The 17,318-nt window shown below is 39.8% G+C and overlaps 1 protein-coding gene across 5 annotated transcripts in view; it reads right to left on the bottom strand.

Moving 5' to 3' along the window:
- The window catches only part of LOC116037778 (partitioning defective 3 homolog B-like), a 221,015-nt gene that overhangs the window by 126,048 nt on the left and 77,649 nt on the right, over positions 1 to 17,318 (bottom strand). For 4 of the 5 annotated variants that reach the window (XM_036004094.1, XM_036004092.1, XM_036004091.1 and 1 more), the window contains 5 exons: positions 16,420 to 16,545; positions 12,716 to 12,974; positions 10,828 to 10,936; positions 8,909 to 9,048; positions 8,594 to 8,722 (listed from right to left, as the gene is read on the bottom strand). In XM_036004094.1, coding sequence (XP_035859987.1) covers positions 8,594 to 8,722; positions 8,909 to 9,048; positions 10,828 to 10,936; positions 12,716 to 12,974; positions 16,420 to 16,545 — 763 coding nt within the window. The remainder of the gene's footprint in view (positions 1 to 8,593; positions 8,723 to 8,908; positions 9,049 to 10,827; positions 10,937 to 12,715; positions 12,975 to 16,419; positions 16,546 to 17,318) is intronic. The other variant, XM_036004093.1, reaches the window with a different exon arrangement.

The following is a 17,318-nucleotide window of genomic DNA, read 5'->3' on the forward strand; positions in this document are numbered from 1 at the left end:
GGCTGTAGCTGCAGACTGACAGACCACAATTACAGCCCTGCAAAGAAAAAAAAGGATGAGACACATAAAAAGAGATGCCAAACACAGTGGTTGTTTTGGCTAACATATGGGTGACCAGTATCTGTATCTAGGAGATGGAAAGAGCTTTTTTATTTTTTTTAAAGGAATTGGGTTGATATTTTCTATATTAGGAGCCTGTGAGGGATGTGTTCAGGGGGATACACTGTATAATGTGACTTGTCTAGTCTTTTGTAGTTAGAGTACAGCACTAATGTGGGCAGTGTACAATCTCCCCTGGAGCTGCATTTTAGAGGTCTATGCATGCAGGAAAAGCCAGCCTGCAAGTCCTGTGAAACCCACAGCAGATGTTGCAGACGCAGGGTTCGTTTTCCAAGGCTACAAGTGGTAATGGGCGGTCACGTTGTAATAAGGGGTCATGCTGCACGCTGGTCAGCCTTCTGTCCATGTGCAGAAGTTCCCCATATGAACAGCGAATGGCGTCTCTGCAACAGTTTGTGAATCATAGCTGTTGTCTTCTAGATGTTGAAACATTAAAGGGAGTCTTTAAATTCAACAAAAAGAGATACATGTTAATTTATGAGTTTCAGAGGAGCTGTATACGGACTTTGTTACATTTAAACAGAGCCAGGCTAGCCTTTTCCCTGTTTCTATTCTTTTTGCTAAGCTACATTAGCCAGCTGATGGCAGTCGCTTTGTATTTAGCTTACAGACATGAGAGTGGTATCAATCGTCTCATCAAACTCAGGGTATGAAAGCAAAAAAGCATATTTCCCAAAAGGTCAAACTCTAATTTTAAACTGATTTTAGGAGATTCATGTTTATCTTTTTTAACTGTTGCTGTTACTCTAGTTTTGTTGGTGAGTAGGAGTAACGTCTACCAATGATGATCCCCGTTGGCTTGGACCCACAACTGACATGTGTGACACAACTGTGCTGAGGGCTTTAACACACAGCAGCGACTTTAGATGATAGGCTGACGAAGGAGCCGATAAACCTTTAATAAACAGCAGAAAGATGTAAGACAGACAGAGAGAGAGAGAGAGAGAGAGAGAGAGAGAGAGAGAGAGAGAGAGAGAGAAGAGAGACATGATACCCTTCTCGACTGCTCTCCACTGGGATGATGGCAGCTCCTGCAGAGACACCAAGCTGCCATGGATTGTGTGTGTGTGTGTGTGTGTGTGTGTGTGTGTGTGTATACACAGGTCTCTGAGGGTGTAACAGATGGGGGATCTACTGTAGTGATTCTACGAGGTCACATTGGTGACGATGTCAGTGAGATGTAACACACACACACAACAGACTGAAAAGAAGTGCACGGACGCACACACTCTCTTACACACGCGCGCACACACACACAAACACACACACACACACAGTGGCTGCAGCGGTGATGGATGAGGGATAATCAAAATGAAGAAACTGTTCAATAAAGTTGTTTTGTTTTGAATGTGTTCTGTCACCAGCTGCCAACTGTTTACTGATTTAATATGACAGTATATGTGTGTGTGCGTGTGTGTGCGTGTGTGTGTGTGTTTGAGGAGCATCTGGCACTAAGGCGAATGTTTCCTGTTGTGGAAAAAAAAAATAAAAAGAAAACGGAAAGACAGACAGACAGACAGAAGAAGGTCTTGCAGCTCATCACATCCTGGATGCCAAAAGCAGAGCTACACAAATAGCTTGAAGGAATCACACTTAAACCTTTCATTCAATCCTCTGTATTAGTAGCCAGTGAGTGTTTGTAAATGGTTTGTATTCATATCCTCATCAATTATGTTTTATTATTTATGCTTTAGTGTTTAAGGCGAGGTAGATGGTGATGAATGTAATGACATCAATCCTACTATGCCTCATTTCTGTTTCCATCTAGTTTATTCCTGTATTTTGCTAATCCATAAATCAATCTTAACTTAAAGCCTCCCACCACTAAAGAAAACAGTGTTTTATTATGTTACTTTACTTGGATGTTTGAGCTTTACTGTGCAGAAGGAGGAATGTGCAGTGTGACACTTAAAGGCTGTTTTTACTGCTGAAGGGGGAAAGTTTCTCTGCGCCCACCTCAAATCTCTGTTTAAGAGATATTTGTACACACATGCAGGATTTTGTGACATCAGCCAATCGTGATCTACTATGCAACTGAGTCTGATGTGGAAATGCCAAGCCTCCTGTGCACATGCACTGAGAATGAACTTGTCAGTAAAGTAGGAGACATCATGTGTCCAGCACTTTTGAAACCAAAAATATTTGCATATTTATAGATTCTGGATTTGTCAGGAGATTTGAAGGAGAAGGAGTGAGTGTGCCTCTAAAAAAATGTAAGCAAGTTTATTGAACCTTTGGTGGAAACACCATATCAGACAAATTATGATTTCATTTGACTTGTGATATTTTTGGTAGGGATCTTTAAATGAAACATGTTTTTACTTCTCTAAGAAAAAAAAGGTAAACACTGTATATTTGATGCATATTTACATATTCCTTGTATGATTCTTCACTGTTTTTGACAATATACACAATATATGATCTGTCTTCATTAACTTACTTATTTCATTGCATTTTTGTGATATTCACCAGAACACAGTTCCAAAGGAAAGCAAAGTATAAAATAAGGCCACATGGAAGAACAAGAGAATGGGAGGGAGAGGGGAGAAATAGAGCTGTAAATTGTCTGGAAGCAGAAAAGAGCATCTTTGTTTTAGACATTAGTTTCAAGGCACTCGCCAACTCAGCAGGCGTATGCTTGTTGGTGTGTGAAGAGAATGACTGAAAAACTGTCTTTTTATGTTGCATGTGTGAGTGATTGTGTGTATGTGTGCACAAAATGCCTTTACAGAGAGCCAACATAGCAGGTGGATGTACACGTTATATTGTGGAATTTGTATGTATATGATTTTATGTCACAGAAAGGCTTCATGACTTTGAGTGTGTGTGTGTGTGTGTGTGTGTGTGTGTGTGTGTGCGTGCGTGCGTGCGTGCGTGCGTGCGTGTGTGTGTGTATAGAGGTGGTGTAATGTCTTTGTTCTACAGTGAGCACAGACATTAGCAGACAACACCAGATGGTGGGCTAAAATGAGACAACGGAAGAGAGGGGGTTGAGGAGGAAGATAGACAAGATCCTTCCATCATTTCATCATCATCCTTCTTCTATTTCCTCTACGTTAACACCAACAAGCTGGCATAAAATTATACACATCAAATCAGTAAAAGTAAAAAAAACAAAAAACTCTCCGAAACTGTTCCCATATCACGGTTTAAAGTCTGTTGGAACATGGTACAATGTTGGAGCTGTGCATAATGTTTTGTATAAAAGAACAATGTAAAACTAATGATGACCGCTCACAGCCATTCACATACGCATTATTATAATATTACAGAACAAATTCTGCTCTTGGCGGTGGTACAAAGTTGTTCCTCTGTACTTTATTCACCTCCTTCAGCTTTTTACCAAATGACAGGAAATGGAGATATGCAATGTTGTCCTTAGCAAAGATTGACTAAAAGACAGACTGCATCTGGTAGTAAAATAACTATATAAAATAAATGTCATGACTATGAGGCAAGAGCCATCAAAGCTTTGACACTTTAATGTGAATTCTCTAGAAAAATGAAATGGCAAATATCCATGTGTTAAAGTGAGCACATAAGGATTTTTGATTTTAAAATCCAGACCTGTCTGCACGTGCCCGTCCTCTGCAGTGTCTGGGGAGGTCTACAACTTAATTGGCACAGTTGTGAGGAAGTTTGTGAGAATGCTATTTATGTGCAACATAAACCTGGACACCATGCCAGTTAGTGAGGTATGATCATACTACCTGGCTTATGCTTGCTTATGAGGTGTGAAAATACAAACATGGTGTAAAAGTCATTGCTTCTATGCACTCCCTTGTTTTTAATACTCTTTATTTGCACTGTCAACCACAAAAGGTATTGCCAAAAAAAACTACTATCAGCAAATCAACACTTGGCAATAACCAAGAATAGAGATTCCCAACCATAAATGTGACAGCTTATGTGCTTTAAGATATGCCATCACGGTGAAAGACATTCAAAATGTACTTAAACATTGACAAGCTAAATCTTCCACATACTGTAGAGGCTAAATTGGAGGCACACGTCAACATTGTTAGGGCCTTTCAAAAACACATTTCTGACCTCCTACTGTGTTCAGTCACTCATCAGTCACACAGTTGGACACTCATTTGTATCCTCTCTAATTATTTGATTCTTTACTTTGCTACCAGAGTTTCCAACGTGGCAACTTTCTAGCTAGATTTAGGAACTTTTTAGACCCTCTTAGCGACTTCCATTTCTAAAAAGCGACTATAGACAAATACAGCGACTTCAAACCATTAGGGGGAAAGCAAGAGATATTATATTGTAATTAATTTCCATGTATGCTGCTCAGAGTAATCACAGTCCACGGCTCTTCTGCCAACAGCACGGTCTCCCTCCCTTTCTCCTTGGGCTGTGAGCAGCAGGCAATTAGCCGACAAAGCCACTAAGCTTTATCCAAATGATACGTGATGACGTCACAAACGTTGAAGAAAGGTAACCCAGGAGCAAAACGCTCACCACTAAAACAGCAGGTAAAGGAGGACCACCACTGTCCTGAAATTCCCCCCCCCCCCCCTTCCATATATACAAGTACTTATTGTACCACACTATAATGTGTAACATTTCTATCAAGGAGTGTGTTTACAGCTTCACTGTGCAGAGCTGCAATTGCACTTGTTCTTCAAAACTATTGTGACTGCTGCAAAAACACCAATCCGCCGTTAATTACACAGTGGGGAAATCTATTGGGGCGTACTGTCTGTCAGGAAGAGAGGGTGAGGGCAAGAACAATACAATAAGGGAGAGAAAGGGAGAGGCAGACACACGGAAAAAGTCTGTTGATTGAAATCATAGAAAAAGAGCAAAATGTTAGACAACGTGGACAACTTCTTTCTCTCATTCCCACACACACCCCAAAGTCAATCAAGTCCATCCATTTCCAACTAAAAATTTAAAAATATATACCAGTGGTGTGAATAAGTACCATATTTAATCTTCTTTAAGATCTTCAATCTCTTTCCTTTTATCATAAACCACCAAAGCCAGAGATGATTGTTCAGTTTCCTGTTTGCAGGCCCACATCTTCCTCAGTCTTTATATTATCATTCTCAACATCCATCCACACAGAGTACACACACATCATCTACCTAGAATGATGTATTCAAGCTGAGCTAAGCGTGCTCGTGAGAAATGCACAGCTTACCCATGTCATTTATCAGTTCTCACACTAAACTGCAATGAAGAGTAAATCCATCCATTTTCCATAGTCATTCATTTAGGGTGATGGGGCTGAAGCCTCATCAGTCTGCCTTTCGACCGATACATCTCCTTTATACATCTTTCAATCGGTCCTATTTTGCACCAATATAATTTGCATTCTCATTCATTTAAATTCAGCAACAGCAGCAGAAACTCTAATTCTCACATTTAAAGAGTGTATTGGGCTATCTCCAACACCTCCTTACCAGCAGCACTGCTGCTGTGCCCAATGCAGTGAAGAAAGATCTTTCTGACACACTATCTACGACCTATGGATATCTGCACTAGGAGAATTAAACTTCTGTCTAAACATAAATACATTTACGATCACATGCAATACGTCAATCTATTACAGATCAGCTCCAATTTAGTCTGACATCATGACATTAGTAATTAGGTTTTATTTCAGCAAAGAAATGTCATGAGAAAGATGAGGCTTCATGTTCTCACGAATAAACTGCAATAGTTTTAATAATCGTAGTTTTGCATTTGCTGTGCAGTTGCACTCAAATAGATATTTTCTTGACTTTGAATTACTCTATATTGATATGTGTTAACAGTACCTGAATATCTTGACTAACTCAATATGCCAACTATATTCTAGTCTAGGACAAAAGAAAATGTCATTAACAATAAGATATTCATTTCAGTACACACACGCACACTAAACGCAACTGCAGGCACACATCCACACACACCAGCTGTGTCCTTGAATCATTGGTTGGTTTTAGCAGCCCTCCGAATAGACAGACACAATACTTTACCTATGGGAGACATTTTGGTGTGTACATTTCAATGCCGAAGGACAATACATTTATTTTCCTGTGGTGAATAAGTAAGTGTAACTGTGTGAGTGTGTGTATGAATAATACTGGACCAAAGGGGGGTCCGTTTCCTGACTGGGTCTCGTACCAATGTGGTCAAGTTATACGGCAACCGGCTCAAAATTAATCTGTTGTAGTAAAGTTGGCAAAAGATATAACTCACAAAAATACTGTTCAACTCCAACAATCAACATGGTAAAATGAATACTGCGGTTTAGTTAAGTGTGGTTCCTTTGGGCTAGTAAACCTGTCAATCGAACTTTGGTGCTGTTTGTTTGTCTGAAAGCTACTGCTTCAACCAGAGTATTTTATGACTGTACATGTGAATTTAAACAGTTAAATCCAATTGCTGATTGTAAACTGTTCAGGAAATAATCTTATGATGTGTGTGATCTGTATAAGCCATACAGGCTATATACAAATCATTTAGCAACAATAGTAACATGTATGCGCATCAGCACCTTAGTGTAGGATTTTCCCCTGATTAGTCAGTCAAAAGCCTGTTGTACACATAGTAATAAAATGGGTTTTAATATATCATAATATTATATCGTAATATGTATCAGTTATAATCCATTTATTTCTATGGTTGTACATTTAGAGAAAAGTCCTTTTTTTGTTTTTTCCCCAGGGGACAGCAACAATCCATCTGCAAGCAAAAACAAAATCATGATGAACTCCCCCTCGGAATTAGCTACCATGGCAGCTTGGGAGCATAGTTTGCTGTCTAACAGTATGGAGGTAGAAAAGTATTAGGAGCACTGCTGTAGCAGTGACGTTTTGAGTGACAGTGAACAGTGTGATGAGTGGAACTGCCATGGAGTTCAGACATGCGTACATGGAGAAACTCTGGACTAGATACAACAGTCACAAATAAACCATAAATGTTAACACATGTACTCACTCCAAAACATTGTTCCTTTTCCTGTCTGCAGAAACAGAATTTCCTATGGGGCTCAGGGTCGCATGCACGTGTGTGCGTGCGTGTGTGTGTGTGTGTGTGTGTGTGTGTGTGTGTGTGTGTGTGTGTGTGTGTGTGTGTGTGTGTGTGTGTGTGTGTGTGTGTGTAACTTCCTGGCAGCCATTGAGGAAACATCAGTCGAGAAGAGCGGAAAGAGGCACAAAAAGCAAAGTAAAAGGTGGAAAAAAAATGAAACAAAGACATGAGTGATGGGTGGAGAGGAGACAAAAGCAAATTGGGCCAAATGAACAATGGTGGTGAATGGTGGTATAAGTAAGACTGGGCGCGTAGGTTCATGTGTGCAGTAAAATGATGCTTCAAAGTTATAGGGCAAAGTGATAATTACCACCAAAACAGCTGTGATGATAGTAATGATATGAAATGACCCTAGAGCAGTGGTTCCCAAACTCTTTAGACCATGGCATCCCTTCAAAGGATTTGTTTTGTTTTTTTGTCATGTCACCCCGAGCCACTCAACCCCCAATATAACATGTATATATGTACGTAGATGCTGACTGCTGAGCTCCCGAGCCGGAAAGCGTGTTCTGTTACTATAGCAAACGGCAACCATGAGCTGTCATGACAGTAGCTTTGAAATATTTGAAAACGTATCATTAAATGTAGTTAATGTAAATGACGCCAATTTTTTATTGGTGAAACGTTATTAAAAACCCATGTTAGATTAACAATAATTTGATAAATGTTCCTACTTTGGGAACCACTGCCTTTGAGAGAAAAGGATAAAGAGCTACAGACTTGTGTGAAAGCAGAAGGGAAAGAAAATATTTCAATCAGCACAATTTGTTTTGTGTTGAAGAGCAAACCGCAGAAGGCTAAGAGACATTGGAAATATAGAAAAACATTTTTGCACCTGTAGTTGGAAATAGTATGAAGAGAGATGCATGGTAGTTGAAGGCAGATTGAAGGAAAAAGCTTGGAAAAATAGAACAAAGATGAATAAAATAAGTGTTTATTAATCAACACAATGTCAAAATTCAGCTGAAACAATGTGCCAAGGAAAGACTGGCACAAAATATTACCAATATCAGCATAAAGCTTTACAATGAGCTCATTTGATTCAATCAGAATGGAGTTGTAAAAAACACTGTATAACATGATTGCTTGGTAAGAGAGAACATGATTGGACAGGGAAGTGTATCATCGTTCAGATTATTCAGAAAAGCTTTCAATTACATGTGAGGTTTATGTTTATAAGAAGCCTTCCTATAGGCTGCTGAGCTGTGCATCATCCAGGCAAGCCTGTTGATTGGACCAAACAAATTGCAAAATTAGAGGGAGTTGAAATTTGAAAACAAGAACTGGTAATGTAGTTGTCTGTCCGCCTGTTTTTCTCGCTGCCTTGTTAGAAAAATGAGTAAGAAACCATTATTTATATTATAACTCGCCACTGACCTGCCAATCAACCAGGGAATCTTGTTTCATTGGCTGACAATACTGCATTGTGATTGGTTCTTACCATCTCTCGGGGCAGACACATGTCTTCCTGCCGTAGGACCACAAGACACACACTCTCTCCTTGCCGCGTGCTGCGTAGCATACACACCAACTCTTCTTGGCCCACACCTGTGATATCCACACCGTTGACCTACACACAAACACGCACACGCACACACACAAAGTCAAAACACCACCATTATCAGCATAACTGTCATTTTTTCCTTGTCTTCATTACATATTTGAAATGCACAATGCCAGATTAGAGTAACAACACAAGCATGTGTCCTTTTGTGAAATGCCTGCATGACTCTTATAACAGTCAGCTGCCCTGTACCTCAAGTATGCGGTCTCCAGACTGAAGGCGTCCATCTTTGACAGCGGCTCCACGTGCCAGAATGTTTTTGACTAGAATAGGACCAGGACCGTGGACTGAAGCATCTCTGGTTACTACAGTAAAACCAAGACCTTCTGGACCTAGACACACATACACAGATATACAAACACACACGCAAAGAAATGTGAGAGAATAGTGAGGTGAGGTACAATAGTAACATCCCTGAGCTTCTCGACACACTCCCGTATAGCGGTTTACTTCCTGTCTATATTCGTCCTCCACAGGCTTTGAGAGTAAAAAATCTGTCCTCAAACATACACACACACACACACACACACACACACACACACACACACACACACACACACACATCCTAAACAACTCCTGAGAACCTCAACACAGTGGTGTTGACTCAGCTCTTGACTACATATTGTAGTGCGATAACTTAAAGCCTTCGGAGATTGTGTGTGTGTGTGTGTGTGTGTGTGTGTGTGTGTGTGTGTGTGTGTGTGTGTGTGTGTGTGTGTGTGTGTGTGCGCGCGCGCGCGCGCGTGCGTGCGTGCGTGCGTGCGTGCGCGGCTTTAAACCCTTTAGCTATAGCTGGTGCTACAAGATCTGCAGGTGTCAAGGTTTTTCAAATAGGTTCAGGTGTGGGGCAGAGAGGAGAAAAAGAAAATGAGGAAGAGACAGGGAAAAGGTAAGAGAGGAATGAATGTAACACAGCGGAAATAGGGAGTGAATGTTCTGGAAAGAGACGTTATGAAGATTAAAATAGTAATCAGTGAAAAACACGTGTTCTCACACACACACACACACACACACACACACACACACACACACACACACACACACACACACACACAGAGAGACACACAGATACACACAGAGAGACACACACACACACACACACACCCACAGAGACACACACAGAGACACACACACACACACACACACACACACACACACACACACAGACACACACACACACACACACACACACACACACACACACAGACATAGACACACACACACACACACACACACACAGACACACACAGACACACACACAGACACACACACAGACATAGACACAGACACACACACACACACACACACACACACACACACACACACACACACGTACAAAAAACGACCTCGCACAGATAGATAGACTTGTTGTGTGTTTTATAGACCTCATTTAGTCTGGTCTCTTTAGCAGAGCCAAGTCAGCAGTTTGGTCCAGTATGAATTCATATCAGCAGAAATGAACAGATCAATAAAGACTTAATAGACCCTGAAGAGAGGAAATCAGGAAGATGGAGAGAGGAAGGGTAAGAGGAAGGAGAGTCAGCCAGAGAGCAGAGAAAGGAAGCTTTATAGAGATAAGCACAATGCTGGGCGAACAGCAGGAGAAATAAAGAAGGTCAATCATATACATTCAGAAAATGGCAAGAAATAAAGAGGGTTAATACTGTCCACTCAGAAAATTATCGAGTGAATGTGTAAGAAAAGTGAGAAAAGTGAAATAAATATATAGAGATAATAACAATAACAACAATAACACTTTCTTTAGTTTTCCCTGAATCTCTAAAACAAGGGTACTGATCTGATATATACAGTATTAACATTAAGGCAGGGCATTTTTGACACCCTAGGCAATCCAAATGACCATACAATAGTTACTATTTGCACACAGAGGGAAAAGAATATGCATATTTATTTTGAAATTTTTTATATGAAAAGTGAATTCAAAGGACAAGGAACTGTATCAAAAGATCAAATATAAGAGAGTTGTGGGTCTTCTGAAATATTTCCACTCATCATTAAGTAGTACTGTAAGTAACATTACAGAAGAATGGTGACCAGAGACCTCTATAAAAAGACGCCTGACTCTGCATAAGAAGCTAGGTGTGCCTCACCTTTCTTTAGATCGATCCTCAGTCTTCGTCCTCCACTCTTATTGGTCACCAAGCTGGAGAGGGCAGGACTTTTCTTATGGAGGGGGCTCTCACTCCTCCCCTTGGGTGTCTAGGTGGAGAATATAGAGCCTTTAAGTACATTTTTAAAGCACTAAAACGCATTAAAAAGTAAGGCTCCAAGAGAAAATGTCCACAGCATCTTAACACTTTAAATGGACCATTTACATTTTTGTCACATTCTACTTGCATAATTTCTATGGATTTGAGGTCTTTTATTAGATAAGAGTGAGTTGATATTTGCCAAAGACATTGCTTGAAGTTTTTATTATCTTTTTTTGGTTTGCAGAACTTTCTGAAACATGCTTTTACTTTGTTATTGTGGGTATTTTGCAGACATCAATGACAACAATGTCAAACCTAGTATATGGCTGGACCAAGTTTGGTCAATATGCTTAATTTTGGCCAAATCGTTACAGGATTGTCACTTGTTGTGTCCATTTATATATCTATATATATATATATATATATATATATATATATATATATATATATATATATATATATATATATATTTATATTTATATATATATATATATATATATTTATTAAATGTTCCTCTAGTAGTGCTGATCAATCACTTGATTTAGGGATGGGTACCGAAACTCAGTATTAAACAGGCCCTAGGGCTAAAACTGTAGTATTTATCATCACGCTGCAGCCTCTCCCCTGCTCTGTCGGGGCTAAGTTCCTCCATACCCACACCCAGAGACACACACACACACACACACACACACACACACACACACACACACACCCACACCCAGACACACACACACACACACACACACACACACACACACACACACACATGGAGGAAGACAGCGGAAAGCAGATCAGAGAGGCCACAGGGAGACAACTACTCTTTCGCCAGTAAAAAGCCATCACTCTATCAATACACCTGTTCAACAAGTATAAACATTTTCATGTAGAAAGTGATAGTTTAATCCGCTCTGTCACACTCATCCTTTGCTGTTATGTTTTACATGAGCACAGCATGCAATTGTGACAAGCTGAAACGAAAGCTGTCTGTAAGAAGTCTAACTGTATCTTTAAATCTGCCACAAAATTCATCATTATTAAACTGAAAAATTGAATGTGTCTGAAAATGATACAAACACACTTTATTACAAGTGAAAATGAAATATTATATAATGTCATCAATGTTATGTACTGTGCCAATGTAGGGAACCACAAGAAACATTACGTAGAGCACTGCCAGAAGTTTATGGAACTGTGTTCCAAATGTCGTTATTACAGAATCACAGATAAACAGATTGTTTTTTTAATAAAATAAGGTGATAATCAGCTGTTGCTAAGTAACTGTTGTCTCTGTGCCAGCTGTTTTTCAAATGTCAGCAATGTCACCATGGTGATGTTAAAGGCACAATTACATATGCTTGAATCATAATAGTTCTAAGAAAGAGGTAGGAACCAACTAAAATAATGTGGGATTGATACTGTTTCTACAAAATGAACATATCCTGACAGAATACAAAGAGTAACAGTAGTAGAAAGGGTGAAAAGGTTGAAAGTAATTCCCGCGTCAAATATTTTGGACCGAGGACATAAAATCATGCCATTTGATACCTTCAAATAATTTTAAATTTCAGTTCATGAAAACCTCCAAGTTGTTGGAAGGAGGAAGGCTTGCGGAGGCATTCATGTGTGTATGTTCTCAAAAAAAAGTGTTATTTAGCTGTGTCAAGAGTAGTGAAACAGAGAAGTACTTAGAACTCAGTCAGTTTCTTGCAGTTGCAAAATAATGTGATAAAAGCAGGATGAAACAAAGTCAAAATGTCCCAGGTCGACTTAGAGCAGAGCTACTTACACTTACAGCGGCTTCCACAGTGGCAGCTTCTTCTGCCAATCGCATGGTTGGATTCTCAGAGGGCTTAAACACAGGTTTGGCTTTGACAGGTGGAGGTGGCTCTTTGGTCTTGGCGATTCGGGGGCTGCTGTCAGGACCGGCACTGTTGCCAAAAAGCTGACCAATCAGACTCTTCTCATAGCGTTCTCTGTGACAGGAGGGAACTACGTCCAAGCGGACAACAGGGGAACGCATTGCCTGACGGAACACTTCCTGGGCTCTAGGAGGGTGAAAGAGAAAAGGAGGAGAGTAAGGCAGACAGATAGAGAGAGAGAGAGAGGTGAGCAATCGGTAAAAAATGAAGAGAGGGAACAGTAGAAAAAGTTTTTGTCAAGAAGTGGGTGAAGTTTTAAGCAAAGTTTGTGTATGTGTGTACTACATATGGCACACATTTACCATTACAACTAATCCGTTAATCACAATAACATACCGTGTGTAGTGATCAATCTCTGACAAGCAAAGTAATCATCACAGGATATATAACTCAATTAAGAGAAAAACAATAAAGGATGCATGGTATGAATCGGATTGCAAATGACAAATTAAAAAAGTTCCAAATAATTGCTAATTATTATAAATGGGGGGTTTGATTTTCAAAATCGTACTGTGGCATATCATACCTTTCATTGGCAATTCTTTTTCAATTTAATCCAACTGATTATCTAGTCTCTTAAATTAAAGAAATAATGAGAACAGGTAATAATCCCATTTTAAATTTACAATAATATAAAAACACAAAAAAGTAGAAAATCTTTGCGTTTAAGAGGCTGGAATCCAAGACAACCTTAAATGTTGAATTTGGGTTATCAGTAGACCAGCATGTGTTTTTTTTCTTTTAAGACAGCAGTGAATATTAGAGCAAGTGATGAAATTGATTCAAAATGTCTTATGTAATATATATTTTGTTGTCTAGCTAAATGTTTTGCTGTTAAGTAGTTTACGTCACATGATGCAAGACAAATTTAAGAGAATTTTGATGATAAAGTGAAACCAAATCAAATGTATATATTTTTATTATTAAATAATTTACAGTTATTTATAATTTATAATGCGTGGTCATTTTTTAACTGTAGTTCATTATTCTGCATTATACATGTCTTTCATCTGTCGATTTCTATGTATGAGCAACAAGACAAACTGAAGGCAGGACAGAAAAGGAGATGCAACGCAGAACAATGACACCTGTACAGCAGGCCTTTATAATCTCATGATCTATAAGAGAGATCATTTTGCAGATAATTAGTTTATATCAGATTATGCTAAGTAAATTAGGGGGACCATTGTGTCAGAGGCTATTGGTACACACCATCATTCACCTCAGATAACCGACAGAGAAAATCCAGTTTATTTACACTCTATTAGATTACTCTCCTATTATTTCCCACCAAGATTATTATTAGATGTATAATGATCATAAAGTTTCCGTAACTAGAGACTATGTATAGAAAGTCATGTATGAAGGATATACACATTTTATTACATTAGATAAGCAATAATAATACATTAACATTTTATATCAATATAACAGGAACTTATGGCGCATCCAGACCGAGGCAGAGCGAATATTCGCATCGCTTTGATCGCGTCAGTTTGATCGCGTCAGTTTGATCGCGTCAGTATGATTGCGTCAGTTTGATCGCGTCAGTATGATTGGGTCAGTTTGATTGGGTCAGTTTGATCGCAAGATCATATCGGGATCATTTGTGTTTAATTGCACCTCACGTGCTACTCGCTACACGACGACAAGCAAACAACTTTTAAAATGCTTGTTTTCTGAATTAAGTTCAGGTCGGTCAGGGCTATGCTAACAGTGTAGCTGCTCTTTCAATACAACAATAGACACATTTACGCCACACTCTGAATTTGTGTATTTGCGTCTTTGTATTGACTTTGTATGTAATCCCACTGTCAAAAACGCAAGCAGTGTGAACGCACCATAACAGACATAAATCTGGTGATAAAATTGCATTGTGGGGAAGTTTCCAACTAAATCAAAGAATCACTCCAGAAAATCAACTTATACAGGTATATGTCAAATATATCTACTGCACATTTTTGTGTGTGTTTTCGAATGGGTGGTCATTTCTTCTAAATTCTATTCAGACAGGATTTGCATACTTTAACCATTAAACACACTAGGCTGTCTAAGCAAGTGCTGATGTCACACCTTGCTGAATGACACTTGTAGTGATTTTCATTGAAAAAAGACTACAATACAGTACAATGAAACTAGATACGAAAGCTGTTTGTATTGATGTGTGTATAGGGACCATTGTGCACAGATGATATCATTATTGTTCCTGACTGGACAATGTGTGCAGGCACATTTGTGTTAAAGAGATATTCTAATCAAGCAGGCTACCTCAATACAGCTGCCAAGTTGGGACAATAGGAGTGTGAGCGTGTGAGCGTGTGTGTGTGTGTGTGTGTGTGTGTGTGTGTGTGTGTGTGTGTGTGTGTGTGTGTGGTACTAATAGGGATCAGTGGACTTTCAGTGGCCTACTTACACATACTTCACTGGACCAAGCTACACATCTCAATACACCTGCCATGACAGAACAATACTGGCAATGTGTGTGTGTGTGTGTGTGTGTGTGTGTGTGTGTGTGTGTGTGTGTGTGTGTGTGTGTGTGTGTGTGTGTGTGTGTGTGTGTGTGTGTGTGTGTGTGTGCGCGTGCGTCTTGGGTTTGGTGTTTGTGAGTGAGCGCACTTGGGACTATACACCTGTCTTTGAACAATAGGTGCAAACCCCTCCGGTGATAATCCATTTACCTACAGTACAGCATAAAATACCTCATATAAGCTTATTACCACACTGAACGCTGGACAAGGACTATTGTGTAGACTGTATTGACATTGTAATGTGCTGTAATCATTATAACATCCACATCAGTCCTTGTAATCTGTGGCAATCGTTTTTACAGGTGTGTCTTTTTTTTCTCCATTTAATGCTCTGTAATCATTGTTACATCCTAACATACTCTCATGTTAATGTACTTCTTTTCAGGTGCTTCAGTGTTACAGTAAGCAAACTCTACTGTGAAACATCTGGTCTCGAATGAATCTTAAACAAATCTTTCCTTAGAGGAAGGAGGTGGAACGAGCAGACACACAAAGGCCGGCTCTAACAGACGCACACATAGATGGATTTGTAAGCAACGCTCTCCAAACATCTGCCAAGTGTCTTTTTGCTGTTCTCTGTGATGGCAGTGCAACAGTGATATACTGTAAGCCCTCTGACAATGGAAAGGGAAACAAGACACACAGACAGAGGCAAAGACAGCAGGGAAACAGGAAAAAAAAAAAGACAGGCCAGGCCAGAATTCAAAAGGTTTGGCATGAAGTGCATCTAACCATATACAGTATACACTTAGCGCTACTTTTTCCATCTGATAATGTTATGTAGGGGACTCTTTTACTTTCATGTAATTTAAAGGCTAAATTTATATTTTAAAGTGCACCTGGATAGCTCAGTTGGTAGAGTGGGTGCCCATATATAGAGGTTTATTTCTCGACGCAGCAGGTCCAGGTTTGACTCCGACCTGCGGCCCTTTGCTGCATGTCATCCCTCCTCTCTCTCCCCTTTTATGTCTTCAACTGTCCTGTCTAAATAAAAAATCCCCCTCCTAGACCCAACACAACAACACAAACAGTGTTGCACTTACTGGCTGAATGTCTTGTCCATGAGGTCGGTGTTGTTGATCATGACAATGCACTCATCCTCTTGAAACAAGCCCTCTTTTCTTGAGCGACTCTCTTCCTCCACTCCGCGGATGTACAGACCAAGAGACCTGACAGGAGAGAGCATGGAGAGGACGGGAGGTTAATGTATTTTCCCTTCACTTCTACAGTTTTAAAACCTTGCACACATGCACATACATACAAGCCCACACACTTTCTTATAGTGACTTTCAGTGTGTGTCCCAGAGGACTGATGTGTCTGATTGCGTAGCCCACTGAGACCGTCCATATGGTGTATTTAGGCACGGCTATTTTATCTACACCCCCTAACTATCTGTTTGTGTCTCGTTGTGGATTTCTTTCAGTGTAACAAAGACAACATGACAGACAAGCACACACATGATCAAGATATAAAGGCAAGCAGACATGTAGATGAAAACATGATAAAGGGACAAATTCAAATTTACAGGCAGCCAGTAAGATGGTAGTATAGACTGGCAGACTATTTTAGTGCCTTCTGTCCTTAACGTCAACCGTTGCCTCATCAAAACACAGCTTAACAAAGCAGAGGCTATGACACTGACACTCAAAAGACTTCAGCTGCAAGAGGATCAAACTAGGTTAAGAGGTGAAAGGGATGATGGTAAACGGTGGAAAGAGAAGGAAAGAGATGGAGGAGGTGTTTAGGAAAAAGGGAGTAGAGAAAAGGGGAAAAAAAGTAAGAAAGAGAGTGAGGAATTTAAGGAGGAGATTGGCAGGGTCAGGTGAGTCATGTGAACAGCCATAAAAGCTCATCCTGCTTTCCTTTAGGAAATCCCCATCCACTGTCTGACTGTCACAGTCAGACAGTGTTTTTTCTTTTTTTCAGTGTGTGTGTGTGTGT

Source organism: Sander lucioperca, chromosome 8 (genome assembly GCF_008315115.2).
Source record: "Sander lucioperca isolate FBNREF2018 chromosome 8, SLUC_FBN_1.2, whole genome shotgun sequence".
Taxonomy (NCBI): domain Eukaryota; kingdom Metazoa; phylum Chordata; class Actinopteri; order Perciformes; family Percidae; genus Sander; species Sander lucioperca.